We start from the raw sequence: 27,165 nt of genomic DNA, 5'->3' as shown, positions 1-27,165 counted from the left end.
AGAAATGTCACTCAGACAGGCTGAAATGCGAGCAAACTACCGTCAGGGTCATCTGGTTGGAATGAGAAGTAGAGTTGAGTGTCATCAGCGTAGCAGTGATAGGAAAAGCCATGCTTCTGAATGACAGATCCTAATGACGTCATGTAGATGGAGAAGAGAAGTGGTCCAAGTACTGAGCCTTGAGGAACCCCAGTAGCAAGTTGTTGTGACTTAGAAACTTCACCCCTCCAAGACACCATGAAGGATCTATCAGAAAGGTAGGAGTTAAGCCACTGGAGTGCAGTTCCATAGATGCCCATCTTTCTGAGGGTGGATTAGGTGAATCTGGTGATTAACGGTGTCAAAAGCAGCAGACAGGTCCAGCAAAATGAGTACTGAGGATTTTGAAAGCTGCTCTTGCCAGTCGCAGGGCTTCAGTAACCGAGAGCAGGGCAGTCTCAGTGAGTGGCCGCTTTTTGAAGCCAGATTGGTTGCTGTCCAGGAGGTTGTTCTGTACAAGAAACATAGAGAGCTGGTTGAACACAGCTCGTTCAAGTGTCTTTGCAATGAATGGAAGAAGGGATACCGGTCTGTAGTTTTCTAGAAGTGCTGGATTTAGAGATGGTTTTTCTTCAGCAGTGGGCTTACCCGAGCCTGCTTAAATGCTGAGGGAAATGTTCCAGAGTAAAGAGAGGTGTTGATAATGTGAGTAAGTGAAGGCATAACAGAAGAAAAAATCGCTTGAAGGAGGTGAGTGGGGATCGGATCAAGTGGGCAAGTAGTAGGATGACTGGACAGGATAACGTTTGGAAACGTCCATCTTGAGAGTGGAGAGAAGGAGGAGAGAGAGTGGTGCATTAGTCATTGTGAAGTTATCCTCAGTCTGCGGTGTGGAGAATTGGTCGCTGATGGCTCTTGTCTTATTTGTGAAGAAAACTGCAAAGTCGTCAGCTGTAAGAGTTGATGGAGGAGGAGGTGGAGGCAGATTAAGAAGAGAAGAGAAGGTTTTGAAGAGTGTCTGAGCGTCACAACAGTTGTTAATTTTGTCATGGTAGTATGATGTTTTAGCAGTGAAGACGTTTGCAGAGAAGGAAGAGAGGAGAGACTGATACACACTGAGGTCGGTAGAGTTTCTTGATTTATGCCATTTCCTCTCTGCAGCCCTGAGTTTTAGAGCGATGTTCACGGAGTACATCGGACAGCCAGGGGGCAGATGGGGTGGAGCGTGCCGGTCTAGACGATAGTGGGCAAAAGTTGTCCAAGCAAGAGGTTAGAGTGGAGCAAAAAGTGTCCGTAGCACTGTTAGTGTCCAGAGCTGAAAACTGCGAGAGTGAAGGAAGTGAGGATGAAACCGAAGAGGATAGGCGAGATGGAGAGAGTGAGCGTAGGTTCCATCGAAAGGTGACCTGCATTGGAGCGTGTGCCGCTTCAGGAGTAAGTGCTAGGTTAGCAGTAATGAGGAAGTGGTCTGAGGTGTGCAGTGGAGCAACTAAAGAGTTGTCCACTGAGCAACAGCGCGTGTAGATGAGGTCCAGTTGGTTGCCTGATTTGTGAGTCGCTATAGTAGACACTCGCTTGAGATCAAATGAGGCGAGCAGAGTGTTGAAGTCAGCAGCCTGGGGTTTATCTAGGTGGATGTTGAAGTCACCAAGCAGTACCAGAGGAGTACCATCTTCAGGATAGTTTTGATAGCAGCACGTCCAAACTCCTCCAAGAAGTTTCCCAATTGACCTGGGGGACGATAAATGACCACAAAGTGGACTTTAACAGGGTGGGTTACAGTAACAGCATGTGATTCAAATGAACCGTTACCTGTAGGTGGTGGTAGGTGGTGATTTGCTGTTCAAGAATAATTTCTGATTATTATCAGTGCTGTTATATTATATTGGTTTAAGTATTAGATATCTATATATCAAAATTATTATAGTATTAACTTTTATTATTCAGGGGTATTCAATATTAATTTATAATTAATAATAATTAGCCATTATTGAGATAAAATTTTCATACATTATTATTATTATTATTATTATTATTATGTTGTATACAATTACACTGGTTTAAATATTATAACTATATATTCAAATATATTTAAACGTATATTTTTTAATTAAACAATTATTTATATTATTTTTGTATTAATTTAGTTTTTCAATTATGTAATGGATAGATAGATAGATAGATAGATAGATAGATAGATAGATAGATAGATAGATAGATAGATAGATAGATAGATAGATAGAAAGACAGACGGACAGACAGACAGATAGATAGATAGATAGATAGATAGATAGATAGATAGATAGATAGATAGATAGATAGATAGATAGATAGATAGATAGATATTAATAATAATTTATTATTTGATTAATTTATTATCTTTCAGAAATCATTCTTATAAACTGCACAAGAAACAGTTTTTGTTATTATAAATGTTGAAAACAAATGTGATGCTTCATATTTTTTTGTGGAAACCATGATACATTACTATTCAAATGTTTGGGGGTCAGTAGCATATTAAAAAATACTAATAATATATTAATACTTCTATTTAGCAAGGATGCATTAAATTGATAAAAAAATGAGAGTAAAGACATTTCTAATGTTACAAAAGTCCACAAAGGGCGAGTTGTTTGTGACATGCATCTGTATTTTTTGTGATCCCAAATTTGGAGCAGTGCTTTACACCCCTCTCGCGAGTGCCGTGTGTTTGTGGCTGTTTGTGCAGGAGCGGCTAATAGGCAGTCAGTGATTCCCATTAAAGCGATGGATGTCGTTCAGGTGAAAAGGAGATTGTCGGAGGAGAGGGAGAGCGTGGTCTCTTGCTCTTTGTCTGGCCTGAAGCCCATCACTCGGTGGTGATCAGTCTCCTCTCTGGCTCTGGTTGCTGGCTGTCACGGCCTCTGCTCTCTATCTGGCGTCTGATGAGAAGTAGCAGCCATGTTTTATAATCAATCCACGACCTAATAGGTCACGAATGAGCGCGTCCGGCTTGCCAATAGCGTTTTGGGTGGTAGCAGAGGCATTATGACTGTATCAGACCGGCGTTGGTGTTACACGACCGGCCTTTCCACTGATATTCACTAATTGATGATGTTCTACAAAAGGCGAGAACGGACAACCCCAAAGAGCCATATCCTTTAGTCAACTCGTTTACACTCCATACCACATCTTAACTGTATAAACTCATCATGAAAATTTCAACGAGTTTATAACTAGAGGGAAAAATTTAACTGACTTGTGCTTTTTCTCTGTTAACGGCCCAAGGGTTGAAGGTTTTGAGCAAACAGTTTGGGAACGGCTTCAGAAGATTGCATTCAGCCAGAGATAATATTTGATATAAATGGTTTATAATTTATCATATGCATTTGGTCAGGCCTACTAGGAAACTCTAGATAGTCAAAAACCAGCTAATCTAAACTTGCCCTAAAAAGTTTTTCTTTGAGGCGAAAGGGAATAAACAACATTACTTTGAAGTTGCCTCTTCAAGACAAGAACATTGCAGACTTAATTGGAAACATGAAAAATATTAAGTTAGATCAATGAAATGCAAAAGCATGCTTTTTGATTGATTGACTGATTCTTTTGATTGGCATATTTGCGAGTGTGTGTTTTGAAGTCATAATGGAGTTTTTTTAGGGGCTTTCTGATGTTTTCCGTTTGTAGTTGGCTGTCCTCACATGCATATTTTAAGGATCAGTTGTTTGCTCTGAACTATATTTTTCTTCGTCCTGCGTGTTTAGATGCAAAGTGTGACCCGTATCACCGCTTGACCTGAGATGCTAGTTGAAGCGAAGCTAAATGTCACACGTCACAGTCCTTTAGCATCAAAAATAACTAACAGTTAGTGCAGAAAACCTTTTGCTTTGGTGACTAAAGAAAAACTAGATTGCATTGCTTCAGTTTGTACCGCAGGTGGCTAATAAGCTCAATAAGCTACTCTGGTGAAAACTGTGTGTTTACCTTTAGGAATAAAGATCAAAACCAAAGTCGGGAGTTTCTCTGTTTACCATCTGCTAAAATGCTAGCATGAGTACTGTGCAATAAGATTGCAATAGGCAAGATCCCATTACTGTGTAAATTGCACATGGTATTTTTAGCGTAATAACAAAAGCATCTGCTTCCAAATGGAGTCTGGACGTTCTCGGTTTGCCTGCTTGGAAATCTTTCTCGGTTTGTGCTAAAAGGAGATCACCAGGCATAACTGCCTTCCTAGAGGGTGATAATTAGGGGTGGGAGAAAAAATCGTTTCTCCGATGCATCGCGATTCTCTCTTCAACGATTCTGAATCGATTCTGGACATTTCAGAATCTATTCTGAGCTTGTTTATTTATCCCGCATATGGCATGTGTGCACGCTAGAGACGCGGCGGGCTTCATTGAACATAATTTGTGCTGTGAGACACAAGCACATTGCATGACAGTCTGTGCTTCCACCCGCCGTGTTTTACTTTAGATATGCTTTCATTTATGCCGTTTGGAATACAGTACTATTAGATGCACGAAACTCGGGCACTGACAGACTTTCACATGCGCTTTGTGTTTGTTGTCCTGAAGCTCAATTGCGGCTGCGGTTAAATGCACTTGCATTTTCGAATACTTTTATACGAAATTGATATACACACAGTCAGTCATGTTTTCAGAGCAGGACAAAACATCTGATATCGAAATAGATCTGTGCATTAGTTTGAATGCAGCCCGTTAAAGCTGCCACCATCTATGATCTCATCAGTAATAATCAAACTGCAATAATGCTGAGGAAAAGAATTATTATTATCTTTAAACTTTTTGGACACTTAAAGAACACTTATTTTAAATGTAATTGTTTTTTTTTAATATAATACTCTGCTTATATAATAATAAAAAAAAAAAAAAAAATTTAACACAAAAAAAAAAAAAAAATATATAAAATGTATATGAAAATGTAGCCATGTGCAGTAATATTGAAAACTGAGAATGTGACGCATCGTGAAATAGAGTTGATAATGAGAACAGTAATCGTAATTGAACTGAATTGTGAAACCAGTGAAAATTCACACTCCTGTTTTTAAGATGGCAGTACTGACATACAGAGATTCCAACTATAAACAAAAAGCATATAACTGCAATTTTGTTTAAGATGTAAAAATCAGATCATGTATTTGCACAGCAGAAGAATTAATTGTGGCAAATATGTAGATCAAGAATCGTTTTGGAATCAGATCGTAACTCCCAGAATTGGAATCGGATCGGATTGTAAAGTGCCTGAAGATTCCCACCCCTAATAGATGTACAGGATATATGACAACATTGTGATGCATCGTTAATCATAATCGAATCGAATCGTGGGCCTCTGAATCGTAATCGAATCGAATCATGAGATACCCATAGATTTCCACCCCTAATGATAATGTGTTGATTTTATCAGTCAGGGGTGGTAAACATACTGTACGTGCTAGGTACACCAGGGGCCTCATGTATAAAACTTTGTATAGATTTCATCCTAAAAGTGTGCGCACGCACAAAAGCTAGATTTTGCTTACATACGTAATTTTTTAGATTTATAAAACCATGCGCACCCCAGAACCTGCAAAAAATCCCTTTATAAATCCCAGTCAGTGGAAGATTGTTTATAATGTGCATCTCCACCCCGACTCCTCCCAGACATCACCGTATATGGAGCTTACAACGCCTAGTTTTACTCTGTGTAACCACATCTACATATCATTTCCATGCATATTCCATCCACGTAAAAACATATACAAAACAATATAGGAAAAATATCATACCATTATAAAAATAAAATACAAAGCTAAATGGTATGACACTTTTTGACACACATTTTTAGATGGGATATTTTAAAGAGAAGAAAAAAAAATAGGAATAAGTTGTTGCCATTATATAAATAATATGTAATCATGCAATCCATCACAAAGTAACTGTAATCTGATTACGAGTGTTTTAAAATGTAATATAATCTAATTACGAGTACTTAATTTTTGGAATCTGATTACGTAATCCAGATTACATATAATCAACCAGAGGTGTGTGAGGTACACAAATCAAGTACTTGAGTAAAAGTACAGATAACCTAATAAAATATTGCTCCAATCAACTTAAGTACTAATTTTCAATTTTACTTGGGTCAAAGTACAAAAGTACTTGATTCTTAATGTTAAATATTAAAAGTAAAAAGTACTTATTGATCTATATTTATTTATTTTGCAATTCTGTATTCTCCTGCTAAAAATACAAGTCATAACACTGATAACTACTACTAAAATGACTGATAAATAAATATACCACATAGTATATAGAAATGAGGAAAAACAAAATGTGTGTTGCCAAATATAGACATACAATATACTGTATGTATGTTGGGCAAAATGTGTTAGGATTTTAAGAAGAACGCTATGCAAACACTGCAAAACAAAAAATCTGCATGGTCATTAATTTAGTTTTACCTCACAAACAAAAGACAGCTGTGAGCTAATAAATGCTAAAGTTCGGCATCAGTAACTTAATTTTCGCGTCATCAGTCATGCACACACTCAAGCTCAGAGGATCTCACATTCTTTTGAATTCTGTTAATTGTTAACAACAGATTCGCTCTGACTGAATCATTTGAATCAGTGAGTCACTGACTCAAGAAGATATCCAATCAAATCGTTTCAATTCACGAATGAATCGTTCATTGCAATTTGCAAACCGATTGAAAAGAATCGGCTCGTTTAAGAATCGGACGCCACTACCACGTCTCGTTATGCGTGAAGATTTCTCCATTTTAAAATGGAGCAAGGAAAGTTTAACAAAGTTTTACCAAAATAAAAACACTCCAGTAAAGTACAGATACTTGAAAATTGTGCTGGAGAGTACAGTAGCGAAGAGCAAATACAGTACAACCCAGCACTGGTTGTGAGTGTTTCATTTTTCACACTCTTTACAAGGTCGTTTCTCTTTCGGGATGCTTCTGTAAGAATGTCTTAGCTAGACGACGCAAACGGCTCGTTGGCCTTCCTCCAGACATGAACCCGCAGCAACCGTTTGCCAAAGGTTAAACAACCAATATCCTGAAGGGCCTTTCTTGGCCCGTGCTCGTCCGCAGGAGCTGTAATCTTTTAGCCTTGAGGTTGTGACATTTCAGCCATGCTAAATGTTGTTGTTTTTCTCTTATTCTGAAAGCCTCAAAGACCATTAATCATTTCCCCTGCCCAATGGCGCTTTGGCTGATGCACAGTGGGGCCATAGCTTATCTTCACCTTCCTGACCAGGGTTTGTTTTAAGCATTAGGGTTGACACTCTAATGGATTGAATTAATTGATTAATACTTTTATCCAATTAGTGCTCCCTAATGCAATTAATCAGATAGCCTCCAATGTAAGCGCCTGCCGTGGGCCGCAGCTCGGCAGACAGATGCTTTAGGCTCAAGTTTGTGATATATAAAACTCCCTTTTTCCTTTTCCAGCCACACCAGAATACATAACACATAAGCCAATCACATTATCCTTATCACATCATATCAAAAATTTCCTACCTTGAGAAATGCTTCTTCAAGAAAAATCACCCAAATAAAGCCACATAAACTAACGTGTGTTTTCTTGCTGCAGTCCTGTGGAATTCAGGAGAAAATCTAAGAGTTTAGATCCGTGACTGCTTTAAAAGCATTTTGTGTGTCGGAGAGGATGGCAAATTCACTGTGGCATGTATTGAATTATGTATTTGTTTAACAAGAATGAGAACGCCATAACAAGTAGTTAAGGATCGATACAGTTTGTTCCACTATTGATTTATTGCAACTGGATCCTTTTTTGAAGCTGCATAGTCAGCTATAAGTTTCCATTTATTGCCTTTTCCCATTACATAAGGTCTTTTGCTTTTCTTATCAGTTATCTTTGCTCTGTTACAGGTGATCTGATGCTGAGGTCGACATGAACTCACCCATGTCAAACTCTTAACCCTGCAGGACATGAAGTACCGTGACACATGGACCTAGATTGGGATAATAATGCCTCTGATTTTGAGTAACTTCTTGCATCTATGAAATTTGAGGATTGCTTTTTTGTCTTTGGGATGTGAAGCATACAAATGGAAATGAAATGGAAAATGGTTGGAATACATCCTTTTTGTTAAAGCAGTTAACATGGAGTGTCATAAATTTTCAGACACACAATGGGATTGCCAAGATTGAACCATAAAACGCCATTTTTTTTAAACATGTTTGTAGTTTCGTCCAGTAGCTGTTCAACTTAAAACTCAACTCGAGCACAGATAGGACTTCAGTGGCTTTGTGATTGGAACCTGTCATTGAGAAACCTAACACTGATATCAAAACGGAGGAGTTATAGCTGTGTGCCACCGAGACAGCCTCGTCTTCACAAGAAAGATTCCTCTTAAATGCCCTCTTGAGGACCCGGTGGCCTCTGCGATGACCAAAAACCTATTGGATTTATAGTTTCATTGAACAGCAGCAAACTCTTGTTTACCTTCATCAACCCCAGAGTCAAGGAGCTTTTCTCAAGCAATCAGGCGGTTGGGTGGAAAGCTTCATCTTGAACCAAATTCTGACTTCTGCCACATGTAGAGACAAGAGCGTTTTCAAACATGGCTCCCCACTGGAGAGGAGGAGCTCAGGCTTTGGCAGTTACTCTGGGAATTCTGCAGTGCTGCGGATGGCTGTCCGCTCAGACCGTAAGGACTAGTGTCGGGATGATGGGAAGAGGTCCCGAGCAATGGCCGATGTCCCATGAACGGGTGAAGAGGGGATGGGTGTGGAATCAGTTCTTTGTCGTGGAGGAATACACCGGGACGGAGCCACTTTACGTTGGAAAGGTAGGACTGCAGAACGTGTTTTTGGTTGCATGCTTACTGTTTATTTTTCCATGCAGGAGAAAATCTATAGCTGCACAATGAAAGCCAAGAAAGATGTGTGCACTCTGCATTTAAATGTGCCAATTCTTGAATGTGTCTTAAAGTGTGTAGATGGTGTCAGGCTAGTCGACTAGGACAGATCAAGCACAAGTTTGGTCATAAAGCTTGTATATCTTCTAGATCTATGTGGGCCAAACTAAAACAGCTTCTCTTAAGATCTTATTATGGAATATGCATGTCTTTGGCTACTTTAGCAATGCATTAGCAACAATGAAAAAGAGATTTAGTGTGCATACTGTATACATTTGTTTATAAGTTGTGTGCGGCTGGGCAGTATCACAATATATTTGGGTCTAAGACAAAAAATGGAAGTTAAGTATACAGTACAGTAATTTTGTTTTTTCTTCCATACATTAAAATGTGTCCTTTTTTTTCTACGCAAAAAAGAATGACTATCAATCATTTTTACCATCATTTACAAAAGACACCCACTAAAATGTCATTCAGTGTAGTTTATATAACAAAAAATCTTCTTATATTTCAAACAAGAATAACTAGATTACATTAATAGACCGTATTTAAGGATCACCCCACTTTATCCATTTGTCACAATTTTAAACAATATGATCACATTTTCTTTTACATATTTTAATAAGCACAAGAGCCAGTTGCATAATACGCACTCAACGTATTAAAACTGTATCTTAAGAACTAGTTTGCCCATCTAGCAACTCAGTGGTAATCAGTCTTACATTTTGCCTTCAAGTTAGACCAATCTTTTGTTTATGAAACTGATTTTAAAAAGTTATGACTAGTCTTACGAAAAAAAAAAAAAAAGATGACTAACATTTAATACTTATTAGAATAAGTATGATTGCTAAATTATTTCATGCTAAATGACAGTGGAAAATTATTTCACCCATTTTATTTTTCATTATTATTTGAATAATTGAAGTAGACACTTGTATTTATAATGCTTTCTATGTTTTTACAATGTGCTTTTGTACATTTAATTCGTTATGGACACCAAAATGGGATGTCTCGTTTTTGAACCACTTGCAGTTATTTGCAGTACTTAACATTTATACCGAAAGTTGCAGTAATTTTAATGTCATTTTTAATGTCATTATTAGTTTTGTAATCCCTGGAGAGCGTCAAGATTTAAACTTGAATAGCAAAAACTGAGAGTCCATTGCAATGAATCAATTTTCCCTTTGCAAATTCATCAAATAGAAACGTTCATGCCATTCTCTTTGTAGCATTTTCATACATTAAGATGCTTAATTAAAAATGGATTGGTGAATAGTGTAGTTTTTATTATATTGCAGATTAAATACCACTCTTATATTAATTTAGTTTTGAATCAATAGTATCTTGATATTTCTTTGTTTTTAATGTGTGTGTGTGTGTGTAGCTATATAGTAATTGTTTTAGCTGTAGTAGTAGTGTGCTGCAGAGATATAAGCGACTCATGCAGTAATTCATTAAGAGATTGCGTGTGTGCCAGAAAAAGAGGAGCTGATGTCTAAATGAGAGCCATAAAGGATGATGTGGGAAATGGAAGGGGTATTCTGGAGAGAGATGATTTTATTAATAAAATTAGCCAGAGTAACTGCTCCCTGTGAAGTCAGTCGGGCCGTGAGCCCAGACTATTAATAGGGCTGCTGGTGTTGTGAGTCTATTGCTCACCGTATCACAGACTTTAATTAGGGTGATATAGAATTAAATATGACCATTGCCTTTTACCAATGACGGTCATTTAAAACAATCCCTTTCTTTCTCTTTCCTCGCTCCCACACTCTCCTGTGATTAATCTGCTAATGAAATATCATTTTTCTAAACGTTTGGCCCCTGCATCGGCAGCTCTCTTAAATACATTTGTAATATGAATTTTACTTACTCTTGCGTTATTATACAAGTGATTTTATGTGTCTGTATTACACAGCTTGGCCATAATATGTGTCGAGTTTCCAATCTAATAAGATTCAATGCACTGTGCAGATTTTATGCCACAAAACAACTTTTGAAACAAAGCAGAGCATTTCTATAGACCTATTCACATTTTTCCCCCATGAAATCTGGCAAATCAAACACAAAAAAAGCACTTGAAAGAAAAATGGGTTCTGAATAACATTTCGTGTTGAGAATCGTCAAAAAGTTTGAACTTTGAACTAATAATGAGTCCTGCTGAAGTGAACTGTGAGATGAATAGAGACATTTTTCCTTCTTTCTTTCTCTTTAATCAGACTAAACCTGCTGGAGTGGCTTTGATATCTCGTTCGTTCTTTTAATTTAATAGCTTTAATTGCAGCCATTAACTCTAAGCCCAACAATGCTTCATTATGACACCAGTCTTTCTTCACCAGATGTCTTGTGTTTTTGTCACCAAGGAATAGTGCACTTGTATTCACAAAAGCCTCTGGTGACCTTCTGCTATTTACATTAGACTTTCAGACCGCATCGACTCAAAAGGCTTGTCGGAGAAACACGGACATCCTGAAGGTTAATTCTACGCATCAGTCCCTTTTCTGCAAAGAGCTCTAAGAGAGAGTGAAAGTGGCGAAAAGGCCACTGCACCATTTTCCCCCCTCTAACTCTGAGCCTTGAAGTCCAGACGTATGTAAACCTCGAGTCGATAAATAAGTCTCTTTGCAAGGAAAGGCAGCAGGGCAGCAAAAATGAACAGTGGAAAGAGAGTTTTTTTACATGCCGAACACCGACAAGAACATCCCGCCATATGGGCAGCGCAGCAAAGTGGAAAGATTTCCACTGCGCTTTGAAAGTCTGCCAGCCTCCTCCTTCAGACGAGCGCAGAACACTGATTGATAGGATTTGAACGTGTAGAGCCGAGACGCTGAACAGACGGCGGCGTTCATAAGGCTCATGCCAAAGATGTCTGAACGTGTTCAAATAATTTCCTGCATACATCCAACAATCATTAAAACTATCAAGAACAATTAAATTCGTATCTAAAAAAAAAAAAAAAAAAAAAAATGTTAAGCATACAGTAATTGTTTAAAGCCAGATTTTAATAAACTTTTATTTATTACATGGCTCTGTGGAATACTTGATTCTGATTGGTCAGTCGCGACATTCCGAGGTATGTTATCCCTGGATAACAACCGGTAAAAGCTAATAACACAGGCTCATCCGGGTAACAGCAGTCAGCGCTGTACTCTTGCTTGAACTATTTTTGTTCTTGGTGGAAGCTTTGCATTTGTTTAGCTAATAAAATATCAATAATAATTAATATTTATATTAATAATTAATAGTTAATAATTAATTATTATTATTAATACTAAATATTTTGTATTTATTAGTAGTATATTTTGTTTTGTTTCGTAATAATAACCATGTTTCTCCCCCTTTTAAAGTACAACATTGATCCACACACTGCTTATTGAATTTGAGTATCAGGTTAAAGTTGCGTCCTACTTTAAGTGTTTCATCTTCACAGTTTGCATTTCACTCAGTTGAATAATTGATAAATAATTCTTAGTTTCATACCCTCTCTGCCTCATAAGCATCTGACAGGCCAAAACTCCTGGTTAAAAATGTATCGGGATGTTCATGCAAAATTTCTTTATCTATGAATCGCAATAGTTTAAATGTCAGGGGTGTTTGTCGAATCTGCATGTTGATTGAGAGACGAAGCTTTATGAATCCATTATTAATGTTTTGATCTTTCGCTTGAGAGAGAGTGTTTTGTAGCTAATGAATTTCAGTAAACTAAAGGCTTGTGTTTGCTGATGAGGTTTGGCCGTCGTGACCCGATGTGCAGATATCTACGCTGAAGTCTCTGTTGAGAATGTCACACGGTTTTGTCTGCGGTTCAAGCTGCAATGAAAAGTGTTAAATCATCAGGCTCATAAAAATTTTATTCATCAAAAGCCACACCGGAAGTTGTCAGTGATTAATGGACAGAGATGCCATATTTCATAGTGCACTTCTTTTGTGCAAGACTTTGACATAAAGTTCATAATGTTGGTGATCAGTAAGATTTTTATTATTTATTTTTTCATTAAGAAATTAGTGCTTTTATTGAGCAAGGTTGCATTAAATTGATCACAATGGATAATAAAGACATTTATAATGTTACTTTTTTTATTTCAAATAAATACTGTTCTTATGAACCTACTATTCACCTGTGAATCCTGAACAATAAAACGTATCACCGTTTCCACAAAAATATTGTGCAGCACAACAGTTTTTATCATCGCTAATAATCAGAAATGTTTCTTGTGCAGCAAATCATCATATTAGAATGATTTCTGAAGATCATGTGACGCTGAAGACTGGAGTAATGATGCTGAAAATTCAGCTTTGATCACAGAAATAAATGACATTATACAAAATATTTACATAGAAAACACATTTTAAGTTGTAATAATATTTCACAATATCACTGTATTTTTTTTTTTTTTCTTAATGCAGCTTTGGTAAGCTTTGGATGTTTCTGGTAACATTAAAACATCTTCCTGACCCCAAACTTTTGAACTTACTGTATGTTTGAAATAATTATGAGGAATAAAATATATGTGCAGCCTGCAATGCATTAGTCGTAGTGGGACTTTCTGACCCGCGTGTCTGGTTTATTCGCTGGTGTCACAGTCCGTGTGCAGGAGCTGTTCCTGCCTCGGCGCTCATCAGAGGTGAGATATTGGGAGTGTCGGCTAGCTCCTTCACTGTGACTAGCAGCTAACAGGTTTGCTTTGTTAGCGTGTGACCTGAGAGGTGGCAGGTCAACCACTGCTCCGTCACTACACCGTTAAATACCAACTCAGGCTCCAACTGTTTGTCCATGGCAGTCTTTCTTGGTTAAATATTTCTGTAAATGATAAACATGATCAAAACTTTGCTGTTAAACCTGTCGCACTCATTCTACTCCTTTGCCTGATAGTTTAGAGTTTTTTTTTTAATCAGTTAAAGCTCTTTTAGTGTAATTGTAGAAACATCCAGCTTCAGCTGCTGCTTCATGTGTCTTTCTGCTTTCAAATTTTGATCAATTAAAGGTCAGAATAACTGCAGTAATATCTCCAGATGAACTCTTACTGGACTGAAGCAGCTCAGCTTTACTTGATTCTCCATCAATCATGTTTTAGTCTCAAATCTGATCATCAGGATCTTTTGAGGAGCTTTTTTAATTTCTCACATTATCAAGCTATATGAGCCATAAAAGCCTGATGCATCAAACATGATACTCATCGACAATATGTATGCATCAAATTTTCTTTTATATTATGTCTAAATGTTTGATAAAATGTTCCATTTCAAAATATATATGTATATCCTGTTCCTGGTTTAATATGCATAATTGCATGTGCATTTTTATGTATTCTAATCATACCATTAGTTTATCAACAATCTAATCACAAACTCTGCTGGAATTAATTGAATGAACGAATGAATCAAAAAAACTTAACTTGGTTTTATAGCCCCACTATGTAGTGTTCCAAATCACTCACTTATCTTGGTTTGACGGTGCCTATGTAGACAGCAGGCAGCAAAGAAGCAGTAGTGTTTTAGCCTCAGGTGAAACTGTGTAGCGAAATGAAGCCGGCTTGAGGGCTGCAAAGTGATATTATTTGGTTTAAGCCTCTTGTTAGGGAGTAAATGAAGTCTGAATAATTAAATATTGCGAATGGCAGCAGAGTTTTAAAGACGAAAGCAATTAGCAAGCAATGCAGCTAGAGCAGATAAGGCTATGCATGACCTTTTGACCTCTCAAGTTCAATAACGGCACTTGTCAGGTAAAAGATGCATCTCGGTTTTGCTGTGGCGTGTTTATTCTGTTTTCATTTCATTAGGGAAAACAGCAGAGTCAGAGCAAATCCAGAAGAGTCAGCAGATCTGATTATTATTTGTTACATTCCTAATTGAGGCAGCAGATGTGATGTTGATCATATGATCTCCGTATGCGGTAATGTGCACAAAAGACTCCAGGAGCGCGTCGTGTTTCTGTTCTCCGATCAAACACTCGCTGTGTGCAGACAGGGAGGAGGATTTCTTATCCTCCAGCTCTACAGATATTGCCCAGCTTTCTTTGTCTTCCTCTTAGAGAGTTTTTTTTTTATTACTGTTGAAATATTGATACACCGAAAAAGAGGATATTTCCAAGCGCATGTTTTATTCGACTGAGGGAAGATTTGAAATGAGGAAAGAGGGCGGAAAAAAAAATGCAATACTGTAGGCAGGCTTGCGTTATTCCCATGTTTTACGACAAATACCTAATGAAAATCCCCACGGGGGTGATAGAAGGCGCTATTTAATTAAGAGTTTATAAAATATTTAACACGTCGATGATGGAGAGGGTGATTTCGCTCTGTCCACTGCTGTTTAGAAGACATTATAATGTGGAACAGGCACAGACTGAAGCTAAAGAAAGTCAAAATGATACAGTCGACGGAGCATTACAACACTGCAGCGCTGCAGATACCTCTGCATTTCAATAGCCCACATCAGCCTTTCAGCATCAACATCTCCCTGCCGAAAAAACAGCTCAAACCGGAATTAAAGACCTATTTTTTTGCTGGTTGGATCTGGATTTGCAGGGTTTAAGAGCTGCTAAGGTCTCAAAACTACTCGGATTGGACTTTTAGTAGGAAATCCTATGAAATGTAGAGATGATTTCTTGAGGATTTTTTACTTTATTTATTTCTTTATCAACAAAAAAATTGATTTTTTATTTTATTTATTTTTTTATCATCAAATAAATGTTAAGAATAACTTTAGTAAGAACACTTACTGGACTCAATCAACTGATGTTTGCTTCTTATGCGTCTGTATCAAATTTGATCATCAGGCTTTTGATGAACATGTATTTCCATTATATGTTTCATCTCCCTGCTGATAAAAAAAAAAAAAAAAAAAAAAAAAAAAAACGTCTCTAACCAGAATTAAAGACCATTTTTTGCTGATTGGTTGTAAATTTGCAGGGTTTAAAAGCTGCCAAGGTCTCAAAACTAAACAGCATCTATTTTAGACAGACCATCTTCATCAGAAATCCTATGAAATGTACAAACCCAATTCCAAAAAAGTTGTGAGTAAAAAAGGAATGGAATAATTTACAAATCTCATAAACTTATATTTTATCCACAATAGAATATAGATAACATATCAAATGTTGAAAGTGAGACATTTTGAAATGTCATGCCAAATATCGGCTCATTTTGGATTTCATGAGATCTACACATTCCAAAAAAGTTGGGACAGGTAGCAATAAGAGGCTGGAGAAGTTAAATGTACATATAAGGAACAGCTGGAGGACCAATTTGCAACGTATTAGGTCAATTGGCAACATGATTGTGTATAAAAAGAGCCTCTCAGAGTGACAGTGTCTCTCAGAAGTCAAGATGGGCAGAGGATCACCAATTCCCCCAATGCTGCAGCGAAAAATAGTGGAGCAATATCAGAAAGGAGTTTCTCAGAGAAAAATTGTTATCATCATCTACAGTGCATAATATCACCCGAAGATTCAGAGAATCTGGAACAATCTCTGTGTGTAAGGGTCAAGGCTGGAAAACCATACTGGATGCCCGTGATCTTCGGGCCCTTAGACGGCACTGCATCACATACAGGAATGCTACTGTAATGGAAATCACAACATGGGCTCAGGAATACTCCCAGAAAACATTGTCCGTGAACACAATCCACCGTGCCATTCACCGTTGCAGGCTAAAACTCTATAGGTCAAAAAAGAAGCCATATCTAAACATGATACAGAAGCGCAGGCGTTTTCTCTGGGCCAAGGCTCATTTAAATGGACTGTGGCAAAGTGGAAAACTGTTCTGTGGTCAGACAAATCAAAATTTGTAGTTCTTTTTTGGAAAACTGGGACGCCAGGTCATCCGGACTAAAGAGGACAAGGACAACCCAAGTTGTTATCAGCGCTCAGTTCAGAAGCCTGCATCTCTGATGGTATGGGGTTGCATGAGTGCGTGTGGCATGGGCAGCTTACACATCTGGAAAGGCACCATCAATGCTGAAAGGTATATCCAAGTTCTAGAACAACATATGCTCCCACCCAGACGTCGTCTCTTTCAGGGAAGACCTTGCATTTTCCAACATAACAATGCCAGACCACATACTGCATCAATTACAACATCATGGCTGTGTAGAAGAAGGATCCCGGTACTGAAATGGCCAGCCTGCAGTCCAGATCTTTCTCCCATAGAAAACATTTTGGTGCATCATAAAGAGGAAGATGCGATAAAGAACACCTAAGACAGTTTAGCAACTAGAAGCCTGTATTAGACAAGAATGGGACAACATTCCTAATCCTAAACTTGAGCAACTTGTCTCCTCAGTCCCCAGACGTTTGCAGACTGTTATAAAAAGAAGAGGGGATGCCACACAGTGGTAAACATGGCCTTGTCCCAACTTTTTTTGAGATGTGTTGACGCCATGAAATTTAAAATCAACTTATTTTTCCCTTAAAATTAAACATTTTTCTCAGTTTAAACATTTGATATGTCATCTATGTTGTATTCTGAATAAAATATTGAAATTTGAAACTTCCACATTATTGCATTCTGTTTTAATTCACAATTTGTACAGTGTCCCAACTTTTTTGAAATCGGGTTTGTAGATATATTTTCTTGAGATTTGTTTCTTTGTTTTGTCTTTTTGCTGTGAAATCTTTACTGATTTTTATAAAGTAAACATAAGAATAAAATATGATCATCAGGCTTCTGAAGAACATTTATTTGTTTGTCTCTCAATTATCATTGTATTGCATTGAATTGTTTCAGCATCAACATCTCCCTGCTAATAATAATAATAAAAAACAAACAAACAAAAAAAAAACAAATGCTAAAACCAGATTTAAAGACAATTTTCTGATTATTTGATCTAGATTTGCAGGGTTTACCAAATGGCACGTGCCCACTCTAAAATCATCTAGAAAGAGCGTCTTACAGGTTTAGTGGGACATTTCTTGAGATTTGTTTTACGTTACAATTACAATCACAATCATGATTTCATTTTACTTTTTGTCCATAAAAAATATCAACATCTGCACCAAATTGCATATGTTTGCTCAGTTTTAGTAAAGTTGAGCTCCTTATTCTAACTATTGAAACTACTAACTATTGGGTTTTTGCTGGTTGGGTCTGGATTTGCGAAAATTACCAACTGGCAAGTGCCCAATACCCCTCTAAAACCATCTAGATAGACCATCTTGGTGTGTTTAAAAAATCTCTATGCTGAGGTTTAGTTTGAAAGTCCTTTTTTTTTTTTTTTAAGATTTGTTTCTTTTTTTTGTTTGTTGGACCCCAGAATGCATCCAAAGTTCTCTTGCAGGCTGGACTTTAGAAACACGTCTGTTTGTCTATAATGAGCCTCCGGCAGGCTGTGTTTCCAGAGCACCACCTCCCTAAAGCTCTGAACTGACGGCTTTATTACTGATCCATAGATGAATGGAAAGTATTGTTATAGTCCACCAAAAGCGATTGCTTGGGTGAAATACACTTAAACACTCCAGAAACCCCAGAAAAACTTTAGACCATAAACTGAACAACAGAATTAGCAGTTATCCAGACACCAGAATATTTAAACCCATTTAACCCAATGTAATGTGATGTGTTTCAGTGTGAAATAGGATGTTTAATGGGAAAACAAATAGGAGGCAGGACTTAGATCTATGCATCAGGAATTAGTCTGTCTGCAAGGCCTATAAACCCTTTGAATTTGAAGGTTTTCTACAATTTTTTTTTTTTTTTTTGAGTTAAAAAATTTGGTTTTTAGTTACTATATTTTATACTCTCTCTCTCTCTCTCTCTCTCTCTCTCTCTCTCTCTATATATATATATATACTATTTTTTAAATATTAAATTAATGTGAAATAATATTAATATTAAAGTATTATTTAAAAATAATTATATTTAAAATAAAAATAAAAATCATATTAAAAAGTCACTAAATTATTCAAAATATAAAATAATACCATTTTATTTATAAACATAATTTATTTTAATTAATTACTTTTGGTTAAAATAATAATTAAATTAAAATAATTACAAAAGTAATAGTATGTCAAATATTTTTATTCCATATATAGACAGACACACAAAATAATTAACATTAAATAAATACATAAATAAATGTATAAATTTTTATGCTATTTGTTAGATTTAAATTTACAATTATTGCATTATAATTAAAATTCGAATTGCAATTCTATATTCTGTTTCCTACCTCAACTCAAATTCAATTCCAGTGCAGTTATTTAATTGGAATGGAATGTCATTCAGTTCTGAATGGAGTGAATCACTGAATGAATCTTTCACAATAAGATCAGGAGCATGCATTAGGGAGTAAATAAGGGTGTTTCTTTTTGACATTTGAGGCATTTTTAGGACTGGCTGTCTGCAGATTGTTTTGTAGCAGATGAAATGCATTTGTTCAGGCCTTGTAGTCAATATCCGCTATGTGTACCGTACATCGGTTGCCATAGTAATGAGTCAAAGCGATGCCAAGAGGCTTGTGCAGACCCAGAGGAGCTGTCAGTGTGGAAAGAGAGGATGGAAAACTGGGAATTGTGCCTTGTATCATGGCAACTCGCCATATTACTGAACTGTGCTGTGTACTCTAACCATTCACTCATTTGCTTAGTAAATGCATTTTTAATTTTAGTTCAAACTCTATGCAAAATGTATGTTTGTGAACATCAAGTTTTGTGTTGCTTTACATTCTCACAGTTACACAGTTCACAATTCCCAAATTAGAATTGAATTTGATTTCACAAACAGGAGTAGTTTGTAGTGTAGTAAATTTGGAATATTTCTAGAAATATTATTTATTAATAAGCAATATTGTATTATACTGTGCCAATAAAAAAAAAATAATAATAATAAAAATAAATAAAGATTATATTTAATAAATGATCTATAGTTTTATGTTGGTAAACACTTCTCTAGAAATTACCTCAATATTTTTATAGAATTATTATTATTTTTTTACTACACAGTTATTATTATTATGATTGATAATAATTAATGTTATAAATAAAAGCAAAATCTCACTTTTCCAGACATTTTCTAATTTTTTTAATGTAAGTAAATTAATAAATAAATAATATATATTTTTTTAATTATATATATACTGTATTTATTATTACTGTATATATATATATATATAATATATATATATATATATATATATATATATATATATATATATTTTATTTATTATTATTTTTTTTTTTATGGATTTATTTTAAAGTTACAAAGTTGCCTTACACCAATGTGATGGACTTTTTGTGTTGCAACATGGTTTTGATAGCTTTATGTTACATCAGAAGTAAACAGGCATTAGTCAAAAATGATGTACTTTTTCATGTTTTGTAGCTTGTTTTGGATTAATGAAATTCCTCTGTTGTCTGAGCGTTTAATTTCTATGCATTGTAATTGTTTTCTCATCATTCCAATTTAAATGCCAGTTCACTGTTTCAGATATTATTCAGATATTTCAGGTTCCTTGAACATCTCCACTATATCCAGCACATCCAGACTGGATTCCTGTCCTCTGCTTTAATCCACAGATCCATTCAGACTCCGATGAAGGTGACGGCTCTATAAAGTACACTATCTCTGGAGAGGGAGCAGGGACTGTCTTCATCATAGACGAGGTCACGGGCGACATCCACGCCACCGAGCGACTGGACCGAGAGGAGAAGACCTTCTACACCTTACGAGCTCAGGCGCTAGACCGCCAGACCGACGCGCCGCTGGAACCCGAGTCTGAGTTCGTCATCAAAGTCCAGGACATCAACGACAGCGAGCCCAAGTTTCTAGAAGGTCCCTACATCGGGAGTGTGGCCGAGCTCTCTCCTATCGGTAAGAGTTACGCTGTGTTTATAAGCTTCTGAAATCAAACTGGATTAATTATATTCTTAAATAACAGATCAGTATAATATTAAACATCATTTACAAATCATATTAAAATTAAATAAAATTAAACATAAACATTATATTTAAATAAAAAATAAAACAAAATACATTATAAATTATTTGAAATAAAATAATTTTCAATATTATTTATCAATAAGAAATGTTTGAACGGCTATCAGTAAAATCCAAAGCCAATTTAACCAATAAAAAATTATTTTATCTTGATGTAGTAACATAACTAATACTTATTATTTTAGTTATTTTCCAAGGCAATGTTTCTACTTTTCTTTTAGTTTATCTTGATGTAGTAACATAACTAATACTGCAATAAAAAAATTGTTAAAACTATAAAGACAGTAAAAAAAAAAAAAAAAACAATGACAAAAAAAGACAAAAATACACAACAGAAAATTAACCAACTAAACCCATAAAAAAACAAAATAAAAAAAAAAAAAAAAAATAAAAATAAAAACAAAAAACTACAGCATCTAAATTATACTAAAAATTAACCATTGATAGTCATTGATTGTCATTGATATAATATTATAGTTTTTGGTGATATTTTGAATTAGGTGTAATTTTTATAGTTTTTATAGTATTTATTTATTTATTTTAGTAAAAAAAAAAAAAAAAAAACGGGTTTTGTAGTTTAGTTTTACTATTAGAAAAATGATGTATTTTTGCAAATAAAAATTTATAATTATCATAACATTTAAAATCTATAATAAATATAAATTTAAATAAAAAAATGATTAAACAATACAAATACAAAGATTTGTAAATAATATATTAAATATTGAATGGCATTACAATGAAAATAAATAAATAAATAAATAAATAAATAAATAAATAAATAAATAAATAAATAAAAGATATTTAGTTTTAGTTGTAGTACTGAAACAAAATTATTTGTTTGTTTGTTTGTCTGTCTGTGTAGTTTTTAAATTAAGTTTTAGTTTTAAGATATTTAGTTTTAGTTGTAGTACTGAAACTAAAAAAAAAAAAAAAAAAAAAAAAAAAAAAAAAAAAAAATGGAAATGTTGCCCTTGCAACTAGCTGAAATTAAATAAGTTATGATTTATATTTTTATATTAACTATGAGATTTATATTTTATTTTTTTATTTTTTTTATTTACTTTTATCATTATTTAATGGTTTTAGTTTCAGGTAACGGTAGTAATAACTCTGGTTCAGAGCACAATTCAAAATGCAAGTACATTTTTAGCATGCTCAGCGTTGTTACACAAGGCCCAAAAGAGAGTAGTTCTCTCCTTCAGATCAATTACTGTCATGACAAAACAACAATTTGAGCAGATGCTTGCTGAGCGATCATATGGTGCAAGTCCAACAAACATGGTGCATTTTGCTCCTGTTTTTATTAATACATTTTCATTATTCAGAGGCTCAAAATAGATGCATAAAATAGATTTTAGTCAATTCTTGCTTTTGCAATGTGAGTATCCTATCAAAAAAGTACCATGGGAGTACCATAGTATTTTTAGAAGTACTGCATTGTTTGCATCTGATGCCATTGTACGATGACCCATCACAGTATTTAGTATTATTTCCAGTGTGTTTGGGATCAGGTGCACCTCAGCCGAAGCTCTTATGTGCGTGTTTGTGGATATAAAGGATTTTTAAATGCAGGTTATAATAATGTAATCACTGCAGCGCTGCACGGCTGTGAACTTCCTGATTGAAATTAATTCCTGCTTCCTCAGCACATCGGCGGCAGCCACTCGCTGCTTATTGACACACAGAAGAGAGAGAGAGAAATATGAGCGAGTCCTCCGCTCCCTGTAGGCTTCTCCACCTTTCAGTCAAATTACACATTAAAGAAGTGTGGACTTCATGTTTTATACATTGAACAGCGGCGGCTGTAATGAAATAACGGCTCTGCTTAGTCAAGCAGTTCCTGTTTGTTTTCTGCTTATGTCTGAGGTCCTGGACAGAACGAGCATTAATGGTTTTATTGTTAGAGCCACGGCAAGAAGGTCAGTGTTACTCGGCCAAACAAACTCAACGGCATATTTCCATTTAGGTGCTTAAAAAATTACTGCATAATAAGAGAATCTATAGAGTATATAACACCTTTTACAGTAATGTCAAACAATATAAAATGGATAAATGGGTAGTTATCTTGTTAGTAAAATAATGGTTACAGTTAATATCAGATTATGTTGCTATATACATAGAATTCAGGAAAAAAAAAATATATTTTTGTTTTGTGCAAAAAGTCTGTTGAGCTCACCAAAGTATTTTTTTAAATGAAATTGATTTTTGTGATACAGTGTTGAATTTTCAGCATTGTTACCTCCAGTCAGGATCCTTCAGAAAAATTGATTTTTGTGATACAGTGTTGAATTTTCAGCATTGTTACCTCCAGTCAGGATCCTTCAGAAAATCTGAATTATTCTCAAAAATTTCCATCATTAATTATATTAAATATTTCTTTTTTATTTATTTATGCTTTTTAATCCAGAAATGATCTACATTATTTCAAACATATAAAATAACCAATAAAAATAACAAAAACACACAAAAAAAATTACAAAAAGTGTAACTAAAATTTAAAAAAGAAAATATAAAAATAAAAGCAAATTCTAAATATTAATGAAACAAATTGTAATAATATGTAAATGATACTAAAACAACCCTTCCATTGATATGCAGTAATATTTAGTAAAATTTGGAATTATTATTATTTATTTATTTTTGTATTTTTTTATTTTTATTTTTTTTTTGCAATTTTTTTAAATACATTTTTATTTTGGATTTATTTTGGATTATTTATTCTTTATTTACTATTTTTAGAAATTAAATACGTAAGGGGAAAATAATTATAAATAAATAATTGAATTCATGTGATAGCTAAATAAATATAACAGTAAATGTATAAATACGGTAGGCATAATGTTCTCACTTGTAAAACTCATTTCAGGTGTGTGCAAACTTTTAATTGGTTGTGTACACGTTCATTAACAGCACACAGATCTGAAGCCAGGCCTGGCTCACGCTTCATATTAAACTGGACTGGTCCTCTTGATCTGACATAAAGAGCTGCAGTAATTTTCCAGCCACAGAGCTTTAAGTGACCGGCTAATGGGTGGCCACACGTAACGGAGCTAATTGTCCCGCAGCAGACAGAGCTAATTTAACGACATGTTGCGCGCAGTCGCTTTCCAGCAAACTCGGCCTGTAGATGTGTGAACAACTGATCTAATAAGCTGCGCAGTCTTACCACTCCGCCAGAGAGAATTCAGCAATAATCATAAAAAAAGTAATCACGGACGCGCCCCGGGCATATTCATTTTCACTTACCGCCTTTGTCATTTTCTGCCTCTCTTTCTTTCCCTCTCTTTCTCTCTCCAGTGGCTTTGCTGATACTCATGGCCTTTAGCGCGCTGTCGAAGCCAAGTCGCATTTGCTTGCATATTATTCACACACTATAGATGCTCGATGCTGGCTAACACCGAGATTAGCCGCAGAGAAGGACAAAACACCGCCTGCTAATCACAGTCTTGTTTTGACTATTTTCGTTTGTTTTTCAGAAAATTAGACATTAGTTTATGAAATATGCATTCTGTGGCTGTATTTTCTGCATTAAAGGGCCATATGTGACTCTGGAGCACAAAACCAGTCTTAAGTCTCTGGGGTATATTTGTAGCAATAGCCAAAAAAACATTGTATAGGTCAAAATTATTGATTTTTCTTTTATGACAAAAATCATTAGGATATTAAGTAAAGATCATGTTCCATGAAGATATTTTGTAAATTTCCTACTGTAAATATATCAAAACTTAATTTTTGATTCATAATATGCATTGCTAAGAATTCATTTGGAAATTTACAAAGGTGATTTTCTCAATATTTAGATTTTTTTTTGCACCCTCAGATTCCAGATTTTCAAATAGTTATATCTCGGCCAAATATCATCAGATCCTAATAAATACATCAATGGAAAGCTCATTTATTCAGCTTTCAGATGATCTATAAATCTCAATTTTCAAAAAATGTACACTTAAGGCTGGTTTTGTGGTCCAGGGTCACATATTGCTTATAAGACTCATTCATGGTGTCTAATAAAACAGCACTATTGATACTAGGCATGATTTTTAAGTGCTATGCAGTGTAGTAGAAATCTTTAAAAGACAGATGTTTTCCTTAATATTTAGGTTTTTTAAGCATCTCATGTCTGTCTTTTTTTGCAGTCTGTCTCTTGTTTGTTTGGAGTAAAGCTATCTGTGAATAATTAAAACACATGCATCTCTTCCCTTCCTCCAGTTGTGAGAGCCAAAGTAGCGTTTTAAATATTTACGCTTCGGCAAAGCGTTGCCCACAGTTTCAGACCTCTTTAGATGCATGCAAAAATAATATGATGCTTGTTCGTGTTGTGCAACAGATGTCTTACCATAGATTTAGAGGGAATGTTCAGAACCCCTTTGAATGATTCACCAATACGGTTTCTGCCAATGTCAGATAATAGACACACAAAGCTGGCGGCACCATCGTATTCACAAGAGATTTGCATTTTCAGAAGGAAATAACAGAGCAGGCGGCAGAAGAACAATGTTGGACTTTTTGGGTGACTTAAGGATCCAGGCTTTAGTTCTGCATCAGTGCTGCTTTGTAATTATCCTGAATGACATGAAGGTACATGTGTTTGTGGCATACAGTCTTGTTGTACTATGACGTGACAAAAGTGCTGCTTGATGGATGCTTGTGGTGGAGAGCTTTGATTGATGGCTGATGGAAAGGTTATGTCACTGGGTTTGAACTGATTTGATCTGTGTTGACTGACGCGGCTCATCAGCTCTTGAGGAGCCACAGCATCCAAATGCACAAAAAGACATAAAGGTATTCCAAAATGCATCATGAAGCAGATATTTCAAGTCAGTAGGTTTATATTGCACAGCAGTTTTTGATAATAATTCTTCAGTGCATCATGAGAGGGGTGGTTTATTTTGCAGTCGAGCAATTTGAAGTCACATTTTTTTAATGAAATGTATTTAAAAAAATGCAGGGTATTCTAAAATGCATTATGAAGTGAATAGTTCAAGTCAAAAGGTTTAATTTGCACCATCATTTTTATTTGATTTATTTGAATTTTGCAATGCATTGTGAGTGTAGTTGATTTTAGTAGTATTATTATTTTAAGTTGCAGCTTTTTTTTTTTTTTTTTTTTTTTTTACCCTTTTTGTCCTGAATTTGGTTTAAATCAGAGTCTGTATTGTTGTTGTCCATCTCTGAGCTGGTTTGGTTCGGTTCAAGGTTTAAAGGTTTGAAATGGAGAAAACATGGACTCTAATTGCACAACTTTTAAATAAAGTACATCTAAATGCATAAAATGACATTGAGGTATCATACAGTGCATTATGAAGGTGGATCAGCAGGTTTATATTGCACAACAGTTTTTGGTTCAGTTTCAGGTTTAGATTGGGATAGAATTGGACTTCCCTATGGAGAAAGTGAATGGAAAAATGACATCTGGAATCAAGGCCGCTGTAAACATGGACACCCACTGCAAGGTACAACTTTTTAATAAAGTACCAGAGTCTGTGTAAAGAAGGGCATCAGAAGAAGATATGCCAGATATGAGGTATTTCATAGCTGCGAGCGCTTTATTCAAACGGACACATTCTGAGAAAGGATGAGAGGAGAAATGGGGCGTTCTGGTCTATTTTAAACAGATTGCCTTTAAATATTCTAAATGAAAATCATTCTGCTTTTAGTCTGTGTTAAATTGAATAAAATGGGATTAATATCTAATCCTCCTCTGTGCTTAGATTTTGAGATTTGCTGCGGCTGCATCAGCGGCGCCTCGATCCATCTGCAGTCTGCTGGCTTTTGATGTCATAAACTTCTGCTTTTTGATGTCTGCTTAAAGGAATACATCACCACGACATTAAAATTATGCCATTCATTCGTTAACAGAATATTTAGCAGAATGTCCAGTGGCCAATTAAAAAAACTGACCCCTTTAACATGTTTTTAATCCCATCAGTTAATTCTTTTACACTTAGTACCTTTTTTTAATCTCTAGTATACTTTCATTTAAAAAGTTTGCACTCACTTTTACAGTTTTATGACCGTAAACAAATAAATGATTTCATATGTTAAGACAAAATAGTACCCAATGTAATAATTAATATAGAATTATATAATTATAATAATTGCATATAACATTATGCAGAAGAAACATATTTGTCAATCATACAGGTGAGAAACAGTTAAGATTTCAGCACTTAAATAATATGGCATAGTTTATTATTAACTCTTTAGATGTTTTTTTACATATTTTTTTTCTGTTATTTGATTGATATCATTATTTATCAGGATTCAATAATATAGTATAGTTTATTATCAACTATTTTCATCTTTTGATTGTATGTATTATTTTATTATTTATTTATATTATTTATTGTATTATTTATTAAACAATAGTGAAGGTT

General features: G+C 35.2%; 1 protein-coding gene across 4 annotated transcripts in view; it reads left to right on the top strand.

Annotated features, from left to right (window-relative positions):
• LOC109092064 (cadherin-22) overlaps positions 1 to 27,165 on the top strand; it is a 193,315-nt gene that overhangs the window by 88,916 nt on the left and 77,234 nt on the right. For all 4 annotated transcript variants that reach the window (XM_042726665.1, XM_042726668.1, XM_042726667.1 and 1 more), the window contains 2 exons: positions 7,864 to 8,786; positions 20,365 to 20,659. In XM_042726665.1, the coding sequence (XP_042582599.1) occupies positions 8,559 to 8,786; positions 20,365 to 20,659 (523 nt within the window). In that variant the 5' untranslated portion in view covers positions 7,864 to 8,558. The remainder of the gene's footprint in view (positions 1 to 7,863; positions 8,787 to 20,364; positions 20,660 to 27,165) is intronic.

The sequence above is a fragment of the Cyprinus carpio genome, chromosome B6, assembly GCF_018340385.1.
Source record: "Cyprinus carpio isolate SPL01 chromosome B6, ASM1834038v1, whole genome shotgun sequence".
Classification (NCBI taxonomy): Eukaryota; Metazoa; Chordata; class Actinopteri; order Cypriniformes; family Cyprinidae; genus Cyprinus; species Cyprinus carpio.
Note: the sequence above shows the minus strand (reverse complement) of the source record. Positions and strands in the feature narration are given on the sequence as shown.